General features: G+C 38.7%; 1 protein-coding gene across 1 annotated transcript; it reads left to right on the top strand.

Annotated features, from left to right (window-relative positions):
- The first annotated feature begins 258 nt into the window (after positions 1–258).
- On the top strand, positions 259–20,448 carry LOC123578649 (zinc finger protein 883-like). Its single transcript, XM_045441649.1, is given in 5 exon segments — positions 259–369; positions 5,099–5,225; positions 5,724–5,819; positions 17,287–18,941; positions 18,943–20,448. Coding segments are annotated over 5 exon segments (2,211 nt in total). The 5' UTR covers positions 259–354; the 3' UTR covers positions 19,261–20,448.
- The last annotated feature ends 5,969 nt before the right edge of the window (positions 20,449–26,417 follow it).

The following is a 26,417-nucleotide window of genomic DNA, read 5'->3' as shown; positions in this document are numbered from 1 at the left end:
GCTCAAGGGTCTCCTGTACAGGAGTTGGGGAGGGTCAAGTCCTGTAGCACACTGTTTCTATGCTCAAGCAGAATTTGTGGGCTTCTGTGGGAGGGGAGGGCCCCTGAAAGCAGAGAAGGGAAACTCAGTGATTGGTCTCCAAGTGGGAGCTGACAGTTTCTGAATAGCTCCTGACACAAAGGACTAGGAACTTGGGCCTTTTTTGCATTTCAAAGCCCTGCCTGCAGGCGATCAGGTTACAGGAGGTGAAGAGGCAGTGTTGGTGTCCTTACCGACATTTTCTCCTACTTGTGCTGTGTTTTCTCCACAAAGATCTTCTGAGAAAGAAATCTTGAAGAGGAGGTGAAAGAAAAAATGGCCAGTTCTCAGGTAAGCCTTGCGCCCCAGGCCGGAGGACCTGTGATCTTTTTCTCCTGAATTCCGGGCGTGTAGGAATTGCAGGGCACCTGGGTGTCTCAGCCATTTGAGCATCAGACTCTTGATTTGGGCTCAGGTCATGATCCCAGGGACCTGTGATCCAGCCCTGAGTTGGGGTTCCTGGCAAGCTTAGAGCCTACTTAAGATTTCCTCTCTTTCCCTGTGTCCCTGTCCCCCATTTGCATGCATGTTCTCTCTCTCTCTCCCTCTAAATAAAAATTTTTTTTAAATGCCAATGATTTTTTTTTTTATCAGTTCTGACGGTTTGCTTTGTGTTTTCACTGAATTACTAACCTTTCAGAAATGATACTCTAGGTTATGTCTTTAGAACACTCCTCCCCTATATCCCAGAGACCTCTCTCTCTTCTGTCCAACATGGCTATCAGTATGGCAATAGCAGTTGTCACTTTGAATTAAATTCCTGCAAGTATTGAAAATATTCCCTTTGTGACAGATCCAGAGGGGAACGTGTTGAGGACAAATTTCCTGTTGCTGATGGGGTCTGGTCCTGGGATAGCAATCAAGGAAAACCATCCCCATGTAGGTCTTATCTGAATGCTTTCTCTGCCCTGGGTAGAGTAGGATTATGAAAATGCACAAATACACCAGACAGATATGAGGCACAGAATAACTGGAATGCTCCTGCTCTTCAGGATGTGGAAAAGGTACTTTAAGATATTCTAGATATTACAAGACCTGGAAACTATATGTAATTGAAGGCTGTATAAATCCACCGTATCCTCAAAGTTGTTTATATTGTGATTTACTGTTTGGGGTCACAAGAACACACTGGTGACCGTGTGTCCTGAGGTGTGCCTTAGGCACTGACATGAATGGTGTACTTGCAGCTGATGTTACCTTCTATTCCTTGGCTTTGGCTCTCTGCCAGATTTCCCCCCAATAACGTTCATATTTTCCTTCTTATCAGTTATAATGACTTTAGGCCTATTCCCTGAGCAATTTCCAGACACCATCGCATTTAAACTGGAAACTTCTTTCTCCTAGTTTCTCTTTCCTTGCATATATATATTTCTACCTTGTAGTTTTTTTCTTTTCTTTTTTAAGTTTATTTATTTTGAGAGCAATAGAGTGAGAGCAGGAGAGTTGTAGAGATTGCAAATCCCAAGGAGGCACCACAGGGTCAGCACTGAGTGGGACATGGGGCTCGAGCTCAAAAACCAAGAGGTCTTGACCTGAGCCAAATTCAAAAGTCAGAAGCTTAACTGATCGAGCCACCCAGGCACCCCTTCCTTGTAGTCTCTGATGAGCAGAACAAAGCCAAATGAAATGTAGATGAAATTAAATTTTCTTACAACTTAAAACCCACGGAGAAATACTTCAGACTGGCAGAGGGAGATATTCCTCCAGGAACTCACAACTGCTTTAATGTTAATGCTTTTCTAGAGGGAAAAAGCTAGCTTAACTTTACAATAGTCAGACTTCCAGTATCCTGTGAGTCTTCTTTAACATATGAAGATCGCTTTAGAAACGTCTTTTATTTCTACTCCCCCCCCCCCAAAACTTAAAGTCATGACACATACTCTATTTACTTCTATGTATTTTCGGAAAAAGAAGAATCACATAATTAACAGGTCGGCATATCTTAAAATCCCAAAATAAAACAGAGCACAAATGATGAATGAAACAAAAGCTTTCAATGAGGGGCACCTGTGTGGCTCAGTCGATTAAGCATCTGACTTGAGCTCAGGTCATAATCTAACCGATCCTGAGCTGGAGCTCTGCATGAGGTGAACAGGAGTCAGGTCTCTCCATATTTCTCTCTCTCTCTCTCTCTCTCTCTCTCCCTCTCTCCCTCTCTCCCTCTCTCTCTCCCCCTCCGCCCTTCCTGGTATTCTCTCTCTTCTTCTCTCTCCACTCTCTCTCTCTCTCAATAAAAAATTAAAAAAAGCTTTCAAAGAATTACTATGTTAGGAGATCATGGAGTACTATGGTCAAGACAATTCTTGAGATACTCTCTGGTGCCAGAGAGATTATTGAAGTAGCACAGGGACAGGACCCATGGGCAGAAAGAACTGTACTTTGGCTGAATGAAGCTTCTATGTTCAAGGGGAGGGTAGGTGCACAGAGTGTTCAATCACAAATGTTTCTTTAAATTTCTACTTGTCAAACTGCTTCTGCAAGATTTCTCTGGTGCTCATCATTCAGTTCCATATTAAGCAGTGGTGAGATGTACTGGCAGTCATGAGACCCTGTGAAAATGTAGCAACCAGTGGTACCTGGGTTGTTCAGTCACAGCCTGGAGTCACAGCTTGGGTTCTCTCCCTCTCTCTGCCTCTTCCCCTTTCACAGTTTGCTTACCCACACTCTCTCTCACAATATAAATAAACATTAAAAAAAAAAAAAAGAATGTAGGAAACAGCATTTATTTGATGAATATCAAAATTATAGAATTATATGTTAGCTTTATGTGCAAAAGGTGGAAATTTTTCTGATTGTATCCCTCATCATACTAGACTCAGAAATAATAACATCATATATATCATAATGTGTGTTTGTGTTGATAGTGTGAGTAAAAGACCTAAGCATCATCATCTAAACTAGTTTTATGAGTTTTATGTCATTGAAAAAAAATTTTTTTCTTTTTCTTTTTTTTTTTTTTTTTTTTTGAGAGAGAGAATCCCAAGCAGGCTCCACACTGTCAACACAGAGCCTGAGGTGGAGGCTGGAACTCAGGAACCATGAAATCATGACCTGAGCCAGAATCAAGAGTTGGGCACTTAACCAACTGAGCCACCCAGGCGTCCCTCATTGAAAATGTTTTTTAGCCACCATTACACTTTCTTACTTTATCATATTTAATGCCTATACAAGAATTTAATGCCTTAATATTTATGGATATGAGCATGGAATGTATAAAGATCGATCAATTTTGTGTGCGTACCTTATTCTTTCCATCATTTTTCTCAGGTATGACACCTGTTATGAACATTGCTTTAGGGTCCCTTCTCCATATTGACCAGTGTGTTATTTTGGGTCAACTCTAGGTCAGATGACCTGTGTTAAAATATGATCCCTACCAGGTACTGGATGACTGACAAAACATTTGCTAAAAATAGAAGAATAATGTGTTTCTTCTCTTAGATTGTTATTATTTATTTTCCATGAATTTATGAAACTGTTAGATGCTATCTACTAACCAGGACATGCCTCGAAAGGCTTGCTGTTACATTTGTTGCTATTCTAGAAGAACCTGTAATTGCTATGAATCCCATTCAGTTCCAAGTTCCCCAAAAGTTCTTGTCTTTGAGTTCTTCTTCGTTATTGAAATATGTATCTCTTGGCCCATAGACTAATGCCTTGTTAGAAATGCAGACATCTACCCCATCCTAGAACTCCTGAGCAGTATCTGCATTTTAACAAGATCCCCAAGGTCCTGTTGTGAAATTCTAATTCACATTACAATATGCTAAATACATTTGTCACTCCCCAAAACTATCCATTTAAGAAATAGCACTGTACCATATGATGTAAATACAATATTCAAAATGTATATGCCTGTGTTGATGCCTTCATTTTACAAATTCTCTTGAAGAAACACAGTATTTATAAAGGTTCTTACCTCCAAGGTAAAGAATATACTAGAGCATAATACTGGGTGACAAATAATCTTACCTCATCAAGCAGGAAACTCACCTAAGCCAGAACCAGTTCTCCTGATCTAACTGAACTAACAGAAGTTCAGTCATTGGTGAATCACAAAAAAAACTATACCAGGTGAGGATGTGAGCAAAGCAAAACTGATTTACAAGAAATAAGGAAGTCACAGGGAGGAACTTCCAAATCAGATACTCACGGAGGAAGGGGGAATGGTGTCCTTTCATTTAGGGTTAGCGTGGATATTCAGAAAGGGGAGGCCATCATCTTATGTCAAGTGGAGTATAAGGTTGCACATAAGCCTTACGAGAACAGTTGTGTACATTCTCTGCATATTTCATAGTAAATGAAGTTTGTGCTCCTCCTTGGGTGAGATTTTAGTATTATAATGAGGTAAAAGGGAGCTCCTGGGTGGCTGAGTCTGTTGAACGTCCTACTCTTAATTTAGGGTCAGGTCATGATCTCAAAGTCCTGAGATCAGGCCCCAAGTCAGGCTCCACTCTGAGCATGGACCCTGGTTGGAATTGTGTCTCTCTCACTTTCTGCCCCACCCCCTCTTGTGTGTGCTCTCCCTCTCAAAGACTTAACATTAAAAAAAAAAAAGTTTATATATACATATATATATGTATACATATATGTATATGTATACATATATATATGTATACATATATGTATATGTATATATGTTTATGTATATGTATAAATGAGGTGAAGGTAACTGTACTCACTGCCGTGGTTGACTCTATTATCCATGTGCTTAGGTGTGAGTCAGGGGTTAATCTCAAACTGAGCCAATCCAAACTCTTCCTCAGGGCAGTCATTACCTTTTGTTGGATATTTTCTGTTTCCACCACAGGACAGTATGCACATGGGGTGTTTTGCCTGAAGTAAAAGGTAATGTGGAAAGAAGAGGTTAAAATATGGGACTAAGGTGAGTGGGTACAAGCACATAAGCAGTAAAGGTCAGGTCTTATGGTCCAGCTGCTGACATTAACTCCCTCTTTCATTTGACTTGGCATTATGAAATCTGCCTATGGCCACTTGGTAACTGTGTTATTTATTTCAGGGACTGCTGACATTCGAGGACGTGGCCATAGAATTCTCTCAGGAAGAGTTAATATACCTGAACTACAGTCAACGCGAACTATACAGGGATGTGATGTTAGAGAACTACGGACACCTCCTTTTCTTAGGTGAGGATAACTCCTTCCGGATTTCCCAAATCACACTCAGGGGTTTGTTCCTTCCTTTGAAGACTGAATCTTGAAATTTTCCTCTATTGCATGACTGGGATTCAGATCCCTGCAGTCAGGGAAAGAAGTAGGGGTTTGTAGATGTAGAGAAAAATCTTCATGATGTTTCCTTTTCAGCTTTATCTTTCCCTTCCTTAGGATAACATTATCATTTCTGTAGATTAATGGCAATTCTAAGCATTGAGTGGCATAAAATGGTATTTCTGACATCTTAAATACCAATTTCTACTCATTACTGTCGTGGTAGTACTCAGAAGTGGAGGTCAAGATCTGAACATGGAAAATTTGTCCTGCATGTTCTAAAGGGGATGTTGGCCCACAGCATTTGGGAAATCATTTTCAAGCTTCTACTCTGTCCCCTCTGCTCTACTAAGCACAATAGTGGATCAGAAGTTAGAATCTCCAACCACACTCACATTCTTTTTTTCTAATAAACAGGTCTTGTTGTGTCAAAGCCAGACCTGGTCATCTTTTTGGAACACAAGAAGGGTGCCTGGGCCGTGGAGAGAAAGGAGACAGTAGCTACACACCCAGGTAGGTGGAACTGAAGCGGATGACAGAGGTGAGGTCCAGTCATGAAGGAGGAATTCGACCTCAGAATGTGGTTGAGCAGCTCTCCTTGAATGGAAATTAGGTTGAAAAGGCCAGTTTCAGGGCTCTTCCTCTCACACCGGACATCTGCTTTCCAACATATCATGCTTTCCATTCTCTAAGGATTCTCCTTCAGTTTCACTGAAGGTTCTTCACATCCACAGTGAGGTCCTCCATAATCTGATTGGTTCTCCATTTGCTTTGAGGTCTTGGGGAAATGTCTGCCTTTCTGAGGAACTGTACGGTAATCCATTTCTGAGTTCTGTTTTGCTTCTTGTGTGAAGTGTGTCAGGGTAGTGGTGGGCATCTTGGGATTTGGTGCAGAAATCCCAGGAAGGCTGGAGTGAGACATTACAAGTCTTCTGGTTTATCCTTTCAGTATTACAGAGGCTTTAAACTTAATCATACAAAATAGAGATCCAGTGATTTCATCAGGTAACAAAGCAACTCCCTAAAGTGAGAAAATCTCGTCCTTTGTTTCACTTCAAAAGTTCATTTCTTGGGTTGCCTGGTTGGCTCAGTTGGTTAAGCGTCTGGGTTGAACTCAAGCCATGATCTCAGTTTGTGAGTTTGAGCCCTGCACCAGGTTCTCTGCTGTCAGTGAAGAGCCCATTTGGGATCCTCTGACTCTTCCCCTCTCCCGCGTGCTCTCTTTTTCTCAAAGGCAAAATATAAAAAAAAAAAAAAAGTTCAGGATGCCTGCATGGCTCAGTTGGTTAAGAATTTGACTCTTGATTTTGGTTTAACTCATATCTCAGGGTTTCTTAGTTCAAGCCTCTCATACGGCTCTGGCTTGACAGCATAGAAACCGTTTGGTTTCTGTCTCCCTCTTTCCCTCCCTCCATCCCTCTGTCTCTCTCTCTCTCTGCCTGTCCCTTACTTGCTCTTTGCCCTTCCTTCAAATAAATAAATAAATAAATAAATAAAAGTTTTAGGGTTCATTTTCTTTGTATTAACTAAACTAAGAAATTTCCACTCAATGTGTTGCATCCTCAATGGTGAAATAATTTAAAGCATCTATTATTTTCCTAGAAGTCTACGTAAATTAATGCCATAGGGGAGCTAGAATATTTAAAAATTAAAACTCAGAGCCTAAAATAAAGTCTCAATTGTTACCGTATTTCTTAATAATTGAATATTCTTATGATTTTGTCTTGTACAGTATGAAGTTCCTGTGACCTTGGCATATGTTTTCACTTTCTGATTACTTACATATCAGATTCCTTTATGTTTTTTTTTAAAGTTCTGATATAACATGGGCATGTGCTTTATAAGAAGGTATATAACTAGTAAAATTCCTATATTTAGAAAAAAGTTTTAATTATAAATATAATTTTACTCCAGGAAAAATGAATCATTGGTTTTTCTATTTTCCTCAGAATATCTGAATTTAATACCAAAGATTTTTATAATAAAGTGATTGTTGGCATATTTTACAATTTTTACGATATTTATTCAGAAATGAAAGCTTTTGGGGCACTTGGGTCGCTCAGAAGGTTGAGCTTCTGACTCTTGGTTTCAGCTCAGGTTATGATCTCATTGTTTGTGAGTTCAAGCCCTAAGTCCAGTTCTGCACCCACACTGTGGATCCTGCTTGGGATTCTCTCCCTCTCTCTCTGCCCCTCTTCCTCCTCTCTTTTTGTCTCTCTCAAAATAAACTTTAAAAAAAACATAAAAAGAAATGAAAGTTTTTGTTTGCTTGATTCTAAAGAATGGATTATAGGGGCACCTGGGTGGCTCACTGTTTAAGCTTCAGACTTTAGCTTAGGTCATGATCTTGTGGTTCATGAGTTTGAGCACCCCCCATCGGGCTCTATGATGACAGCTCAGAGCCTGGAGCCTGCTTCGAATTCTGCATCTCCTTCTCTTTCTGCCTCTTCCCTGCTTGCGCTCTGTCTCTCTCTCTCAAAGGTAAATAAACATTAAAAAAAATTAAAAAATAAAGAATGGATTATGCCCTTAAATTATTAACTATTATTAATATATTAGGGATCTATTAACAGAATACATTTTTTAATGTCTTAAGTGCTTAATGCATAAAAGTTTTCATTAGAGCTTTCCATGGTTGATTTTAATGAATATTCTTTACAATTTTACTGCCCATGAAGACATGCCAACAACTCAACATGTTTCTTTTTCATGGGTACACAGTCACAGTTGAAAATTATAGCTACATAGGGATGCCTAGATTCTGGTCATGATCTCGCGGTCTGGGAGTCTGAGGCCTGCGTTGGGCTCTGTGCTGACACTGTGGAGCCTTCTTGGGATTCTTTCTTTCTCCCTCTTTCTCTGTTCCTCCTCTGCTTTAGCTTTCTCTCTCTCAAAGTAAAGGAGGTTGAAAAAATACATATATACATATATATGCCTCTATATCTCTCTATATAGGCTTCCTTTAAATAATTCATCTTTTATTTATGTAGAATTTTTTGAGTTATATTTTGTCTTACTCTGGTTTGGCAATTCATAAACCATGAGATCATGACTTGAACAGAAGTTGGACGCTTAACCAACCAAGCCACTTAGGCACCCCTAGAAGAACTTTAACATTTCCTATAGGACAGGTCTGCTGATAAACTTAGAGAGGTTTTTCCTTGGCAAAGTGTGCATTTCTACATTCATGGAAAACAGTTGTGCCAAGTAGGGTATTCTTGGTGGATTTTTTAAAATATAATTTTTTGTTCTTAATTTACATCCAAATTAGTTACCATATAGTGTAACAATGATTTCAGGAGGGGATCCCTTAGTGCCCCTTACCCATTTAGCCCATCCCCCCTCCCAAAACCCCTCCGGTAACCCTCAGTTTGTTCTCCATATTTATGAGTCTCTTCTGTTTTGTCCCCCTCCCTGTTTTTATATTATTTTTGTTTCCCTTCTTCTATGTTCCTCAGTTTTGTCTCTTAAAGTCCTCATAGGAGTGAAGTCATATGGTTTTTGTCTTTCTCTAATTTCACTTAGCATAATACCCTCCAGTTCCATCCACATAGTTGCAAATGGCAAGATATCTTTCTTTTTGATTGCCAAGGAATACTCTATTGTATATGTATACCACATCTTCTTTATCCATCCATCCATCGATGGACATTTGGGTTCTTTCCATACTTTGGTTATTGTTGATAGCGCTGCTATAAACATGGGGGTGCATGTACCCCTTTGGAACAGCACAGCTGTATCCCATGGATAAATGCCTAGTAGTGCAAATGCTGGGTGGTAGGGTAGTTCTATTTTTAGTTTTTTGAGGAACCTCCATACTGTTTTCCAGAGTAGCTGCACCAGCTTGCATTCCCACTTGGTGGATATTTTTTGATCTTTCAGTATTTGAATACATTGTTCCATGGTTTTCTTTCTATAAGGTCTACTGAGAATCCCAGTAACAATCTTGTAGGAGCTCTTATACAAGATGAGTTGCTTTTGTCATGCTTTTCAAAATTCTTTCACTGGTCATTTTTGATAGGTTAATTACAACGTGTCACTGTGTTCATGTCTTGTCTTTTTTTTCTTGAATTTTTATTTAAATAATAGTTAACATACAGTGCAATATTGATTTCAGTATAATTCAGCAGTTCATCACTTACATATAACACACAGTGTTCATCATAACAAGTGCTTTCCTTAATACCCACCTCCCACCATTGATATTTATCCTACTGTGAATTTGCCGAGCTTGTTAATTTGTCTCCTTTCCACATACATGGGACCTACAAGCCTTTAGATCTTTATGGAAACTCTCTGCCCCCTTTCACTCTCCTTTCCTTATGGGGTCCCCTTAATGTGTATATTGGTTCACTTGTAGGTGTCCCATGTGTCCCTAGACTTAGTCATTTTCCACTTTTTTTTTTTTTTTTTTTTGGTCCTCTTAGATAATTTAAAACAAGGGGTCTTTAGATTGTCCGATTCTCTCTTCTGCTTCATAAAGTCTGTTGCTGTCCCCTTCCTGTATGTTTAATTTCAGTGGTTCTACACTTCAGGTCCTAATTTCTCAGTGATTTTTACAGTTTGTCTCTTTGGGTTTACATTTTGGTCATGGATAGTTTTTCTGCTATCATTTAATTACCTATCTGCTTTCTCTTTTTCCTACATGGACATTTTTTTTTTTTTAATTTTTTTTTTAAACGTTTATTTATTTTTGAGACAGAGAGAGACAGAGCATGAACGGGGGAGGGTCAGAGAGAGAGAGGGAGACACAGAATCGGAAACAGGCTCCAGGCTCCGAGCTGTCAGCACAGAGCCTGACGTGGCGCTTGAACTCACGAACCACGAGATCATGACCTGAGCTGAAGTCGGACGCTTAACCGACCAAGCCACTCAGGCGCCCCATCCTACATGGACATTTTTATGACTTTTTTTTCTTTAATTCTTTGTCTCACCATTAACACTACCTTATTAATTTAGGGTCAGTTTCAGAGATACATTTCATTCCTGTGATTGGAACTAGTTCTATTTCTTTTTTTTTTTTTTTTAATTTTTTTTTTTCAACGTTTATTTATTTTTGGGACAGAGAGAGACAGAGCATGAACGGGGGAGGGGCAGAGAGAGAGGGAGACACAGAATCGGAAACAGGCTCCAGGCTCTGAGCCATCAGCCCAGAGCCCGACGCAGGGCTCGAACTCACAGACCGCGAGATCGTGACCTGGTTGAAGTCGGACGCTTAACCGACTGCGCCACCCAGGCGCCCCACTAGTTCTATTTCTTTATGACCTTGTGATCTTTTGTTGAGATTGGTGAATTTAAGAAAACAGCCTCGGGGTTCAGGATTATGAACTTGTTTGTACAAGAGAACACAAATAACCAATTTGTAATGTCTGAATTTTTGTGATTTCCTAGTTTACGAAAGTATAGTTACTTCTTTAGAGCCCATGATGCCTTCCTCTGTTGTCCTCAGCTCTGGAGTCTCTCCAGTGTGTAAACAAAAGCTCACCTGTTGTCTGAGCAGCCATCATAGTGCATCCAGAGGGTGCCCTCATTCCCTCTGCTTCCATGTCCTTCATGACAGAAATAAGCCCCTCAGGCACCTGCAAAGAACCCAGATCACTGAACATAGAGGTCACTCCTGTGTTTGTCTCCTGATGAGAGGTAACTGTTTTCACACAGTGTTGGCAAGGAGTGTCAGGAACGGTGAGTAGCTGTTGTGGGCCAGTGTCACAAACTTTGTTTCTTTGATGTTTCTTTTCTTCATTTCTGCTTGCCTGCATGGGCTGGGTTCTCCTAATTGTGTTCTGGAGCATTCACAAGGTAATTTAGTCCATTTTTGTCTCCATGGAGGAGCACCGTCCTGATGCTCCCTATTTCTCCACTGCTGATGTCCTGTGATGGGTATTAATTTTGCATATTAGCATGTAACATATATGCATGTGAGTGTAATAAGTGGGAGAACTGATCATGTATCTTTTACTTGTGTCTTTCCATAACACCATAGGCCTATTGGCAAAGTCAGGTAAAGAATATTCTTTTTAAAGAGTGATGTAGGAACAAATGGAAGCTGTGGCTCTTAGTATTTACACTTAGTGATGACTTGAATGAAGATGGAGGGTAGAGAAGGGCAGAAATGAGGTTATGATGGATATCACCAAAGCGGGACAATTGCCCTTAATGGAACCCGTACTGCCAGAAGAGATTGAGTGTATAAAATACTTGGGGGAAAACCCCACCTTAAGTCAGTTATATTTGAACCCAAAGACCAAAATCCATTTTTGTAAATTTTTAAAAATATTTTACTCATTTTTGAGTGATAGACTGCAAGCAGGGGAGAAGTAGAGACAGAGAGATGGAGACACATAAGCAGGCTCAAGGCTCTGAGCTGTCAGCACAGAGCCTGATATGGGGCTTGAACTCATGAAGCATGAGATAGTGACGCGGGCTGAGGTCAGGTATCCAACCTACTGAGCGATCCAGGTGCCCCTCCAAAATTCATTTTTAATCCTACATGTTCTCTGGAAGGACTTTTGGAAATTCTGGAAAATAAACCAATGCATGCCAAAACTACTGATTGGAATTATTTCAGATATAAGATTGGATTAATCGTTCAGTGATTCACTGAAATACTTCTAAAGTTAGACATTGAAAAAGGAAGATAAAAACTCGAAATGTGATTGTGTTGAGATGTCTTTTCAGAGGGTTCATTATTCTTCCACCAGGTATAATCCCTCTTTTTCCAAAGTCTAAATTTGATAAAAACCAGACAGTCTGTATGCAAACATCACTGTTCAATGTTATCACATAGTACCTAATATGGAACTAGTTTTTATGTGTGGTGAACTTCAGAAGGCCTCTAATGAGAACTCTATCTTCCATAATTACCAAGGTGTTTAGTATGGAATTACAACTTACCAATGTAAAGAATCTGGGAAGAAACATGAAGCAAGGGTCAAATCATCAATTTCAGAGAACTCCGTTTCCAGATATCCAGTATAAAAGTAATAAATGTGGGAATGTGTCTTATGAAACCTCAAATCCTATTGTACATCACTGTATCCTTACTGGAGAGAAGACTTAAAATGCAGCAACTCTAGTAAAGCTTTTAATTAGTCTTCAAAACTTGCTCAACAGCAGAGATTTCATAATGGGAAGAAACCTTACAAATATAACAATATGGCAAAGGTTTTCAGTACCACTCAAAACTTGTCAACATGAGGTGTGATATATACTGGGGAGAAGGCTGAAAAATGTTTTGGCAAAGGCTTTAGGCAGAACTTCAAACTTTGTGACCATCAGAGAGTGCATACTGAAAGAAATATTACCAATGTAAAAAAATTTGACAAAGCATTTAATCGTCATCAAAACCTTCAACATGAGATCGTCCTGAGGAGATACTTTACAGATGTCAAGAATGTTGACAACGTCTACCTAGAACTGAATTTATAAAACATCAGAAAAACTACACTGGATATAAACCCCAGAAGTGTAATGAGTGATAAAAAATGTTTGCTTTCCATATATATTAAAAAAATTTCTTTATAAAGATAAAAAAAAATACAGTTGTGAACAATTGGCAAGCTATGTAATGGAATGTGAAATCTAAATAAACTGAGAGAATTCTCAGCAGAAAGAAGTCAATACCACTTTTGAGACATGAGTCTAAATCAGTGTATTTATTATAGAGAAAAATCCAAAATTAAAACACTCAGGTTGCTTATTTAGCCTTGGACAGTGGAGGTGCTATGGGGTGCCAACCCCTCCACAAGTGAACATCTGCTTGTAACTTGTGAGCCCCCAAATTTAAAAACATAGGCACTTTCCCATGGAAATAGCCTATTGTGGACCAGAAGCCTCATCTAGAACATAGTCAATACCCCATTATTAATATGTGGTCTGTATTATAGGCAGTATTTTTATAATAAAGCAAGCATGAGGAAAGAATATTAAGGAAATCATAATGAAGAGAAAACACATTTACAGTATATATATAAATTTGTGTATAAGTGGACCCACACTATTAAAACCCATGTTCTTCAATGGTCAACTGTGTTTGTTAATATGCGTGAAAGAATCAAGGGAAGATGGACGTCTGTCTGGAGAGGAATAATTTTACTGTCTCCTTTTTCTTTTGACCATGATTGTGATTTGTGAGGGGGGGGGGGTGTGTGGAAAATATTATAAGCTTGTGTGCATGCAAAAGGATTTGATTGTTTCTGTCTCTCAGACATACATGGCTGTTGTATGATGGGGAATTCTCTAATACCAGCTTTTCCATGGAAGATAAAGAACACTGTCATGTACAATGTACGAAGAAAGTCTACATTCACATGCTGTTTGTGGTTGACGTATAACTGTGATGTAAGTAACCATGAAGTGATCATTCAAGGCGTCATTATTTGCATTAAAGTAAGATAGAGGAACATTCTGAATTTTAAATAGATATGACAGTTTTTTTGCAAGGAGATTATGGTGGCTGTTGATTTAAAATTTGCATGCATCTTCATAATAGCAATTGATAGAAGTCAAGAATATTAGGCAGTTGAAATAGAGATTTTCACACCTCGTAGGCAAGGATAGCTAACTCTTCCATAAAAGGGTGTAAAATTGTTATAAATCCACATTTATTCAATAATGAGCCTCAGTTTGAACAGAATGGAAAGCACAACTCACAGATCAGAGGAACAGAATGGTTCTTGAATGATTGAAAGGGGTGTTTTGACCAAGGATCATATAGTGGTTTTGCACTGGTTTGGTTAGAATGCATTTGAATTTAATATATTTTGAATAAGAACACTGAATGGATTTTAATGTGTTAACTCTGTGTTAATGAATGAACTGTTCCCCTACACCAACATTAGCCTGCCCCACCTTCATTAAGGTTGCAGGTAAACATTAACACAAAGTATAATCGACCATTGAACAACATAGGTTTGGACTACATTTGGACTACATTTATAGTCAGGTTTGTTTATTGTACAGAAATATATTTTCTCTTCTGAGTTTCTTAACATTTTCCTTTCTTGAAATTCCTTTATTGTAGGAATGGCATATATAACACATATAACATAAAATATACATTAATTGATTGTTCTTGATCAAATTCCTTGTCAATAGTAGGCTATTAAAATGTAGTGTTGGGGAGTAAAAGTAATACACGGATTTTTAACGGCATGAGGGGCGGACACACTGAAACTTCCCTACTTTGGCTAAGGAAACAGTAAGATCCAGAAGGCACAGAGAACTCCTGTCAAAATCAACAAAAGCAGGCCCACACCAAGATATATTAGATTAAATTTACAAAATACGGTGATAAAGAAAAACTCTTCAAAGCAGGAAGACATCTTTCACTTATCAGGGAGAACCATAAGGTTACCTCGTGATTTTTCAACAGAAACTTGGCAAGCCAGAAGGGAGTGGCATCATCTATTCCACGTGCTGACTGGGAAAAATAGGCAGCCAGGAATTCTCTATCCAGCAAGGCTATCATTCAGAAGGGAAGGAGGGACAGAGTTTCCCAGACAAGCAAAATCTCAAGGAATTCCTCACCACTGAACTAGCCCTGCAGGAAATGTCAAAGGGGAATCTTTAAGTGCAAAGAAGACACCAAAAGTGACAAGGAAAAAGGATCCAGAAAGTATATAGAAACGAGAAAACAATAAAATGGCAATAAATATGTATCAATAAATACTTTCGTGAAAATGTACTATACCTTCCAATCAAAACACATAGGGTCTCTGGATGGAATAAAGCACAAACAAAAACAACAAAAAATAAACCCCAGGCCCATCTATATGCTGCCTACAAGAGACTCCATGTAGACCTGAAGACACTTAAAGATAGAAAGTGAGGATGGTAGAGAAACCTTTCTCACACAGACGAAGGTCAAAAGAAAGCCAGAGTAGCAATACTTAGGATGGACAAACCAGATATTTTATTCTTGTGTGGCAATTACCCTGCTTTGGTACCAGGGTAATGCTGGCCTCCTAGGGTTATTTTCAGTGGGTTCCCTCTATTCTACTTTTAAGATTTTCATGAAGATTGTCCTAAATTTTGTTTTGTTTTTAATGTTTGTAAGAATTGGCCAATAAAGACAAGAGGTTGTGGGCTTTCCTATGCTGGGAGGTTTTTTATTCCAAATTCAACTTGTATATTTGTGATGGTCTAAGAAGATTCCTTATTTCTTGAGCCCAAGATTCATTTTTCAATCTTGGTAAATTGTGCGTTGTTTAAAATTACATTTTTTTCAATTTTGTCTAACTTGTTAGTATATAATTGTTGATAGTGATCTGTTATCACACTATATATTTCTGTGGTTATCCGTTGTGAGGTTTCTGTTCCATTTCTCCATTTGGTGTTTGAGTTCTCTCTCATTTTTTCTTAGTTAATGTAGTTGAAGAATTTCCATTTCTGTTTGTTTTGAAAAACCTGGGCATTATTTTCCATGTTATTCTTTATTCTGGTCTCTTTTATTTCTAATTTTAATTTTTTGGTTTTATTTATTTATTTATTTATTTATTTATTTATTTATTTATTTTGAGAGCGCGAGCATGCAAGCTGGGGCAAGGGGCAGAGTAAGAGAGACAGAATCTTAGACTCCTCACTGAGAGTGGAGCCCTACCTGGGACTTGATCCCACAACCCGGGGATCATGACCTGAGCTGAAATCAGGAGTTAGACGCTTAACGCACTGAGGTACCCAGGTGCCCCAACTATTTTATTTATTTCTGATTTTTCCTTGGTATTTCCTTCTCCTCCTGTAGAACTGAATGTGGGGCTTGAACTTGCTAACCATGAGATCATGAACTGAGCCAGAGTCAGATGCTCAAACGACTGAACGACTCAGGCACCCCTGTTGTTGTTTTTAATATTTATTTGTTTTTGGAAAGGAGAGAATCCCAGGCAGGCCCTGTATGGACAGCATAGAGCCTGAAAAGGGACTGGAGTCACAGACCATGAGATCATGAAAGCCAAAATCAAGAGTCTGATGCTAACCTACTGAGTCACTCAGGCGCTTCTTAAAGGCAAAGACCATTTTGTGTGTTTCAGTAGGTCTATGTATGTCTGGTTCTTCAAAATCAGAGGCACAGTTGTTTTAACAATCATTTCTTGGGGATGTGGAAAAGAGGAGAATGATCTTTCCTCTAAAATGTTGGGCAGGAGTTGCTTTCTGACTACAAGAGTACTGGTACAATTCTCAAGGCTGTAAGGGAGGGTGTCAAAATGCCATTGTGGTACATGCCTATGCTCTTGCTCTACTGTCCAAATGAACTTGAACAGTGTGCCAAAATGCACCTTTCTTTTCCCAGTTACCCAAAATCTGTATGGTGTGTTAAAGACCCCAGATTGATTGATAAGGGAGATTCATACATAGATACATAGATGGATGGATGGATAGGTACATAGATGATAGATTTCTTCATGATGGAGTCCAGGTAAGTTTTATCTTTTTGAAATTCATAACCATTCTTTGGTATCGACTTCTTGCCATATAATTATCTATTGTGGGCCTATTTATTTGTATTTCTATGGGATCAGTTGTACTGTGTCTGCCTTCACTTCGTTACTTCTGATTTTAGTCAGCTTTCTCTGTCATTTTGATGATTAGATATAGCTCTGTTGATTTTGGGGGGGTTTCTGAACACCACCTTTTCCTATTGTTGATTTTTCCTATTTTTGGTACATATTTTTCATTTTTGTTTTAGTTATCCTTTCTTCTGCTAATTTTGAGCACATATGGTACATTTCCTGAATTTCTGAGATGTAAGAGAATGATTTCTGCTACATCAAGATGTGCTACATAATTCTCTATTAAGCTATGTGGTCAGTTCCTTGTGTGCAAGTTTATGTATCCATGGAAGAATGAAGTCCTGGTGATTTCTTTCAGCTGTATTCCTGATGTTCTCTGATTGATTTTAAGGTTCTATATTAGAAGTTGTGAGTACATTTATCTGAGAGTAGTACCTGGAATGATTTTACTTTTGTTATTTGATCTCTTTCAGCTGTATTTTCACCTGGCACCCAGACATTCCTGCCAAAGTCATGCATTGAAGCTTTTTCCCAGAAAGTGTCAATGAGTAGATACAAACATAGTTCACCTGAGAATGTACACTTATTGACAGACTGGAACAAGGGTAGGGAGAGTGAAGGACACCAAAGATATCTGGGGACTCCTTTTCCAGAGAACGATGATGAATGTAATAAATATGGGGAAGCCTTTTATCAAAGCGCCAATCTTATTACACACAGGAGTATCCCTAAGGGAGAGAATCTTTATAAATACATTGAATGTGAGAAAATTCTTAACCAGTCTTCCAATGTTGTTGATCAGAGGGTTCATGTGGGAAGAAACCATTACAGATATAATAATCCTGGGAACATGTTTAGTCATTCATCAAGACTAAGCACACATAAGACAACTGGCACTGGAGAGGAAAGTTATATAGGTAATGAATGTGGAAAAGCCTTTGACCACCAACAAATACATACTGGACAGAAACCTTACAAATGTGAAGAATGTGGCAAGACCTTTAAATTCTGCTCAACCCTTACTCAACATAAGTTAACTCATATTGGAGAGAAACCTTTCCAATGTAAGGAATGTGGCCATGTCTTTAAACGGCTCTCAACCTTTACAGAACATCACAGAATTCATAGTGGAGTGAAACCTTACCAATGTAATGAATGTGGCAAAGCCTTTAACCGGCACTCATCCCTTACAAGACATCAAAGAATTCATACTCGAGAGACACCTTACAAGCGTAAGGAATGTGGTAAGGCCTTTATTCATTCACAACCCTCTGAACATCAAAAAATTCGTACTGAGGAGAAACCTTACAAATGCCAACAATGTGGCAAGTCCTTTAACAGGTCCTCAGACTTTATTCCACATCACAGAATTCATACTGGAGAGAAACCTTACCAATGCAAAGAATGTGGCAAGACCTTTAACTGGCCCGCATCCCTTAGGGTACATCACAGAATTCATACTGGAGAGAAACATTACCAATGTAAAGAGTGTGGCAAGGCCTTTACCCACCTCTCAAGCCTTACCAACCATCACAGAATTCATACTGGAGAGAAACTTTACCAATGTAATGAATGTGGCAAGGCCTTTAGGTACTTCTCAACCTTTACACAACATCGCGGAATTCATACTGGAGTGAAACCTTACAAATGTAAAGAATGTGGTAAAGCCTTTAACTGGCACTCAGCCCTTAAGACACATCAAAGAATTCATAGTGGAGAGAAACCTTACCAATGTAAAGAATGTGGCAAGGCCTTTTCCCGCCAGGCACATCTTAATGTACATCACAGAATTCATAGTGGACAGAAACCTTATGAATGTAAAGAATGTGGCAAGGCTTTTAGCTACATCTCAAACTATACACAACATCACAGAATTCATATTGGAGTGAAACCTTACAAATGTCAAGAGTGTGGCAAGGCCTTTTACCGCCAGGCATATCTTAATGTACATCACAGAATGCATAGTGGAGAGAAACCTCACAAATGTCAAGAATGTGGCAAGACCTTTAACCAGCATTCAACCCTTAGAGAACATCAAGGAATTCATACTGGACAGAAACCTTACCAATGTAAAGAATGCGGCAAAGCCTTTAACTGGCAATCGGCCCTTAAACGACATCACAGAATTCATAGTGGAGAGAAACCTTACCAATGTAAAGAATGTGGCAAGACCTTTAGCCAGCACTCATCCCTTAGAGAACATCAAGGAATTCATACTGGACAGAAACCTTACCCATGTACAGAATGTGGCAAAGCCTTTAACTGGCCATCAGCCCTTAAGAGACATCACAGAATTCATAGAGGAGAGAAACCTTACCAATGTAAAGAATGTGGCAAGACCTTTAACCACCACTCATCCCGTAGTAGACATTACAAAACTCATACTGGAGAGAAACCTTACCAATATGAACAATGTGGGAAAACATTTTATCACTGTTCAACCTTGACTTATTAACATAGAATTCATACTAGAGCAAAGCTTCTAAATGTTAAGATTGTGACAGAATTTTAAGGACTCAACTCTTATTCCATATCAGATAATTCATACTGAAGAGTAATGATACCCATTGGGAATGTGGCAAGATATTAAAGCAATGCTTAAACCTGGATTCTTCATCAGAGAATATATACTGGAGATGATTTTACCAATACAAAGAATTTGGCAAGCCTTTTAATCAGTACTCAAACCTCATTCAACATCACAGAATTCATACTCCAGAGAAAAATGATAACAAATGTGGTAAAAACGTGTTTCAGACTGCTCAAGCCTTACTCATCATCACAGTTCCTGCTGTGGAGAGACATTACAAATGTAATGAATGTGGGAAACCTCTAGCTGGAACTCACAACTACCTCAACATCACAGTTATTATACAGGAGTGAAACTGTAAAATGTAAAAAGAGTGGCTGATCTTTAGCTGGAATTCAGTCATGACCCAGTATTCCCAAATGCATACTCGGGGATAATGTATGAATAAGGAAAGACCTTTTTGAATATACACTTTAGAAAACAAATCATACAGAGAGGAAAGTAACCTGAAAGATATAAATATTTGGTCATCTAATTACCTGAACATCAACTGTCAATAAATGTCACAGAAGTCACACTAGAAAGGAGTACATTGGTCACTCTATTCCTACATAATTCTCCATAAAAATACTTAACCATATGGGATAAAACAAAATTGAACACTTAGATATCGAATATGCGGGTATGCCTGAAAATAGACACGGGGCTGTTTTTTGCATAGGAATAAGTAATTTCAATGTGCTTTTGTTTTACCTTGGACCTTTTTAAGATGTTGACTACAAGTATTAATGTATTTGTGCTCTGAAATCACTTCAGAAAATTCACTGATTCCCAGTGGGTGTTGAAAGTATGTGGCTGATTCTTCCTGCATCAAAGATATCAGATGCCCTTCCCTCTTAGGTGGGACTCCTGCATACCTGATTTTCCATGGAAGATGGAGGACAATATCATGTACAATCTATGAACAAACCTAACTGGAGATGTCACTCATGTTTCTAACACTGATGTAAGTTATTACGAAATGAGTGTTCAGAACATCATTCTTGAACATTTATTAAAACAAAACGTTTCTGAATGTTATAAAAAAAGTGTTATAGTTATTGGTTTTGTGCAGTCCAGGCACATACTGAGACAACTTCTTACCAGCAATACTTAGAACTAGAGAGTACGAGTTGATGTGGTTGAAAGGAAGAAACCTTCACAGATACCAGAAACAGAGTAACTAACTCTTCCCTAACATGGCATAGGATTGTACATTGACATCTTTTTTTTTTTTTTAACGTTTTATTTATTTTTGAGACAGAGAGACAGAGCATGAACGGGGAAGGGGCAGAGAGAGAGGGAGACACAGAATCGGAAGCAGGCTGCAGGCTCTGAGCCATCAGCCCAGAGCCCGACGCGGGGCTCAAACTCACGGACCGCAGATCATGACCTGAGCTGAAGTCGGCCGCTTAACCGACTGAGCCACCCAGGCGCCCCAGCATTGACATCTTTTAAGAATTACCTCAGGTCTCAGAGTTTTAGTATGCAAAATTAAGGTGTTAACAAAATAGATTTTTATAAGATGTCTCCTTAAAGCCTCCTGGTAACCACAAAGCAAAACCTGTAGTAGATACACAAAACATAAAGAGAAAGGAATCAAAGTACACCACTCTAGAAAATCAACAAACCACAAAGAAAAAGACCAAATGGATAAGAAAGGGGCAAGTAATTCTACAATAGCTAAAAACATGGAAAACAATGACAAGAGTAACTCCATCCATACCTATGTCAATACTTACTTTAAATATAAAGGGACTAAATTCTCCAACCAAAAGATACATTGGCTGAAAGGAAAGAAGTACACAAACTAAGGCTATGTGCTGCCTTCAAGAGACTCACTTCAGCTGTAGGAACACACTCAGGCTGAAAGCGCAGGTGTGGAAAAAGATCTTCCATGCCAATGGAAAACAAAAGAATGTGGAGTAGCCATGCTTACATCAGACAAAACAGACTTTAAGCCCAAGACTGTAAGAAGTCACTGTGCATGTGCTTACAAAATAGAGGGGTCACCTCATGCAGCGTTTTTAGTTATGTGGTGTTTGGCAGAATGGCAATAAGGTGTTCCCCCATTTTTCTTGGGGGAGGGGGGGAGGGACACCAACAAGAGTGTGTTCATGTAACTCATATAGTGTTTAACACTTTGAAAACCCACACATTTTCCCACTACTCTTGGTGGTGTTTGTTTGGGTACCTGAACTGTAGCTTGTGTAATGTTTATGAACATCTGTATCTTAGGAGTCTCCTAAACGGCTATTGATATTCAAAATCCTATTCCTGAGATTTGATGGTTTGGGGGGAAAAAAGAACCCTGAATGACACTTTGAGAAACACCTATTGCTTCCAGGTTTTGATGAGTGTGGGGAAAATAACTGTTGCAATGAAAATCTGGGAATTTTACTGTAACAAGTGGCCAATGGTTTCTCAAAACCAACTTGTAGAGGCTAATAAATCTTTTCCACAGTATTCCATTTGCTAACTTCTTGCTGTAATACACTGCATTTTTTTCCTCTCACATGTCAATTAATTTACATTGTTATCTGATGTTTTAAGCCCTCAAATAAGTTATTGGTCCTTTCAGGCAGGTTACCACAATATCACTCTAAAATTCCTAACATTCATCTCTGAGGATTTTTTCTTTGTATGAAATTGCCAATCATCACTTTTTATGGATCGCCTTTGAAATACTTGTGATAGTGGATTTATTTTATGTTGGGTTCTTTCTGAAATGATAGACGAAAACCTGAGATTCTACTTTGCTCACTCTTTGTAGAACTGCAGAACTTGTTACTAAAGGTTTTATACATTATATATGTATTCACCAAATAGAAAACATGAATCCTTTCATGAATCCTTTCATCCTCGCATGTATGTAGAATTTGTCCGTGTTACATTAAACCAATAGATTTGTATATTCATGTAGTGTCTGCATTGACAAGACATTTAATTGTGTTTATTGTCTGAGCTACTTAATAATCATTTTGTGCATCAGATAGTTGTGTTGACGTAGTCAAAGTTTGATGCATTAGAGTTATTTATTTTTAAAAACTAGTTTTGTTTGTTAAATATATATGTATGTATATATATATATCTTTTATGGTTTTTTAAAGCAATATAACAAGCTTTCCCTAAAAAAAGAATAAATAGAGGGGCACTTGGGTGGCTTAGTCAGGTAAGCTGCCTACTTCCGCTCAGGTCATGATCTCGTGGTCTGTGAGTTCGAGCCCCACATTGGGTTCTGTGCTGACAGCTCAGAGCCTGAAGCCTGCTGCAGATTCTGTGTCTCCCTGTCTCTCAGACCCTACCCACTCAAGCTTTGTCTCTCTTGTTCTCAAAAATAAATATAAAAATTTTTTAAGAAAAGACATAATAGAAAATAAAAGTCAATTCAACACAAGGATAGAACTTTGGTAAATATTTGTCTGCCCCACATAAAAGCACCTAAATATAAAGCAACTATTAACAGATAAGAATAGAGAAAAAGACAAGATATATTAGCAGGGGACTTCAATAGTGAACCTTTCCATAATGAGTAGATTGTCCACACAGAAAATCAATAATATCAGACTTCAGTGCCATTAAGTAGGTGTCTTACAACATTCCATCCAACAGGTGAAAGAAACACGTTCTTCTCATGTACACATGGAACATTCTCTAGTATATGTTATATCCTGGGTCACAAAATCAATCTTAATAAATTTAAGATTGAAATCCTATGAAGCAGGGTGCCTGGGTGGCTCAAAAGTGTCCAACTCTTGACTTTGGCTCCGGTCACAATCTCACAGTTCTTGGGTTTAAGTCCCCCATCAGACTCCACAATCACAGTGTGGAGCTTGCTTGGGATTCTCTCTCCCTCCCTCCCCTTCTGTCCCTCCCCTGCTCGTATGCTCACTCTTGTGCTGTTTATCTCCAAAGGAACAAAATTAAAAAAAAAATTAATGAAGTATCTTTTTCAAACACAATGACATAAAACCAGAAGCCAATTAGAAGTACAAAACAAAAATCTCAAGTGTGTAAAAACTCAACAAAATGTAACATTCATAAAAGCCAAGACTTGAAAAACATTTGTGGCCCCTATCAGAAAAGTAGATAATGTGGTGCATATATAAGGTATATGCTGGCTTTAATTCACAATACTGTATTGCCTATTTGAAAGATGCTGAAGGGAGTAGCTCCGAAAACTTATCACACCCAAGAAATTTCTGTGAGGTGATGGATGTTAACTAGATTTATGGTGAATACTTTGCAATATATACATGTATCAAATCCTTAAGTGACCCATTATATTAGACTAAGGTGTACAACTTCTTTCTGAATAAAAGTAGGAAAAAAAACTTAAGCAGACTAGTGGTTGTGCATGCATAAGGATAAGGGAATGAGGGTGGTGACCCAGAATATATTTGCCTCATGAAACCTTGATTTTTAACCTCACAAGACCCTGAACAGAAAGTAAAGCCAAGTCCACTGAAATTCCACTTATTAACAACACAATTGTGTGAACATTTGCCCATAAAATCATGATGACTGGTTATGGTAGTGATAGAAAACAACTACCTTAGGCATATCATGAATTATAATATGAAAATTATAAAGTATATGCTTATAAAATATTTAAATAAAAAGTAACAGTAATTTCTGTCAATCAAAAATAGCTAGACCTTCAGAGATAACTATTTTTCAAGTAGAGGTGGATCCTCCCTCTTATGCAAATTCAGAGTGTATGTGAAATTGCCCTTGAAACTGAGTAACACACAGGTGCTAAAATACCTTGTTCTTGGTTCAATGTTTATATAAATATTGTCACATCAAACTTATTCTCAACTTGCTTTTCTTAATGCTACACGAGGATGGTATTTTGACACCAGTAGAAATCGATTCCACAAAAACAAAAATGCATCATATACCACGGTAATTGTAAAGAAAACGTCCTTTTTCCAACAGTTTCTTGTTTATATGCTTACATAGTTGAATGACTATCAACATCTCTTCTAGTGAAAGGCTGGCCGATAAGGCCCTCCCAAACATGGCTGCGTATCCTCGTGTTTCACCCTGGCCTCACCTGAGAATCACCTGGAGCTTGTAGTTAAAGCAGCACCAATGCTCTCACCCTGACCAATAGACAGACTCTGGCAGGGGGCACAGGTGATGCTGGTTCTTAAAACTAGCCAAGGGATGTTTACTGTAAACCCTGGCTGATAAGCACTTCTGTGCTTCCAAGTTTTCATGTGCATATAAATCGTTTGGTGTCCCAGGTCCCACAGAAGAAAAACCTGTCAACCTTGCCTGGTTCCACTACAGTAAAGGAAAATGACGACATTAGAAATCATGCAGGTTTCTGGGGCGCCTGGGTGTCTCAGTCGATTAAGCGTCTGACTTTGGCTCAGGTCATGATCTCACGGTCTGTGAGTTTGAGCCCCATGTCGGACTCTGTGCTGACAGTTCAGAGCCTGGAGCCTGTTTCAGATTTTGTGTCTCCCTCTCTCTCTCTGACCCTCCCCCATTCATGCTCTGTCTCTCTCTGTCTCAAAAATAAACATAAAAAAAAAAAAAAATCCTGCAGGTTTCCAGTGAAAATCTGGACCAGGGAAGATCATTTCCACTCTCAATACACAGCTGCCATTTTCCATGGTTCAATATTTATATTCAAAAACAGTGAAAACAGCAGGAAAACATAAGTTGTGGGCTATGCACTGCATGAAAAATGAAATCCAAACTACACTATTCACCAAAGTCTAAAGTCATTCTATAGCCCTTAAAATGTATGGTTCACTGTTATTAATGCTTTATTGTAAAGATTTTAACCCTTATGATTTTATGCACTTGGACAAATCTGATTGCTTTTCACTGATGTTAACAGTGATGATCTTTTTTTAGATGTTAACAGTGATCTTTTTTTTTTTTTTTTTTGAATGTTTATTTTTGAGAGAGAAAGAGCAAGTAGAAGCTGGAGAGGGGTGGAAAGACTAGGAGATAGAGGATCTGAAGCAGGCTCCATGCTCAGTGCAGAGCCTGATGAGGAGCTTATACTCATAAACCGCGAGATCATGACCTGAGCCGAAGTCGAACGCTTAACCAACTGACCCATTCAGGCACCACCATGTGATAATATTTTTATTGAAGATGACAACCATAAATATGCCCCCAGATGTTTATTCTCCAAGTGGGTTCCAAAACATGGCCCTTAGGCATCACCTGAGAACATGTGAGAAAGGAAAATTGGGGAGTTACAGCCCAGAAATATTGAAATGGTAACATGGGAAGAGACCTAGAAATCTGATATCTTATAAGTGCTTCAGGTAAATCTGATTCAAAATAAATTTGACAGTCTCTGCAGTAACTAAATCAAAGGTCATCCCTGAGTTATACACATTAAAGGTCACTCTTAGGGGTGCCTGGGTGGCTCCGTCGGTTGGGCATCCGACTCAGTCGGTTGGGCATCAGTCATGATCTGACAGTCCGTGCGTTTGAGCCACACATCGGGCTCTGTGCTGTCAGTTCAGAGCCAGGAGCCTCCTTTGGATTCTGTGTCTCCCTCTCTCTCTCTGCCCCTCCCCCACTCATGCTCTGTCTCTCTCTATCAAAAAATGAATAAATGTTAAAAAAAATTTAAAGTCACTCTTAGAAACCTTCTGTGTTTGTGGAGATGTTAGTGGTGTGATACACACACACACACACACACACACACACACACACACAACATACACATTTGCTTTATTCATAAATAAGTCTGACTCTAACATAGTCTGGTTCAGTTTTCACATCTTCCAGGTCTCATGTTCCTCATTGAGCATGCTGGAATCACCCAAAAATACACTTGTCCTCAGATTCTTTCATCAAATAATACAAATTTACATGAATTGGAATTTATTCAAATATTTCATCAAGTAAGATATGAAACACATATGGCCACACATTAATAGATGTTATATTTTACAATGGAGTTGAATACGGCAAGATTCTTACTCTGAATCTGCATTTCATGACTTGTCCTATAACACAAATAATTACACTCTTAATTAGTTGTTTGTACTCAGG

The sequence above is a fragment of the Leopardus geoffroyi genome, chromosome E2, assembly GCF_018350155.1.
Source record: "Leopardus geoffroyi isolate Oge1 chromosome E2, O.geoffroyi_Oge1_pat1.0, whole genome shotgun sequence".
NCBI classification, from domain to species: domain Eukaryota; kingdom Metazoa; phylum Chordata; class Mammalia; order Carnivora; family Felidae; genus Leopardus; species Leopardus geoffroyi.
The sequence above is the reverse complement of the archived record's forward strand: the minus strand, read 5'-3'. Positions and strand labels throughout refer to the sequence as shown.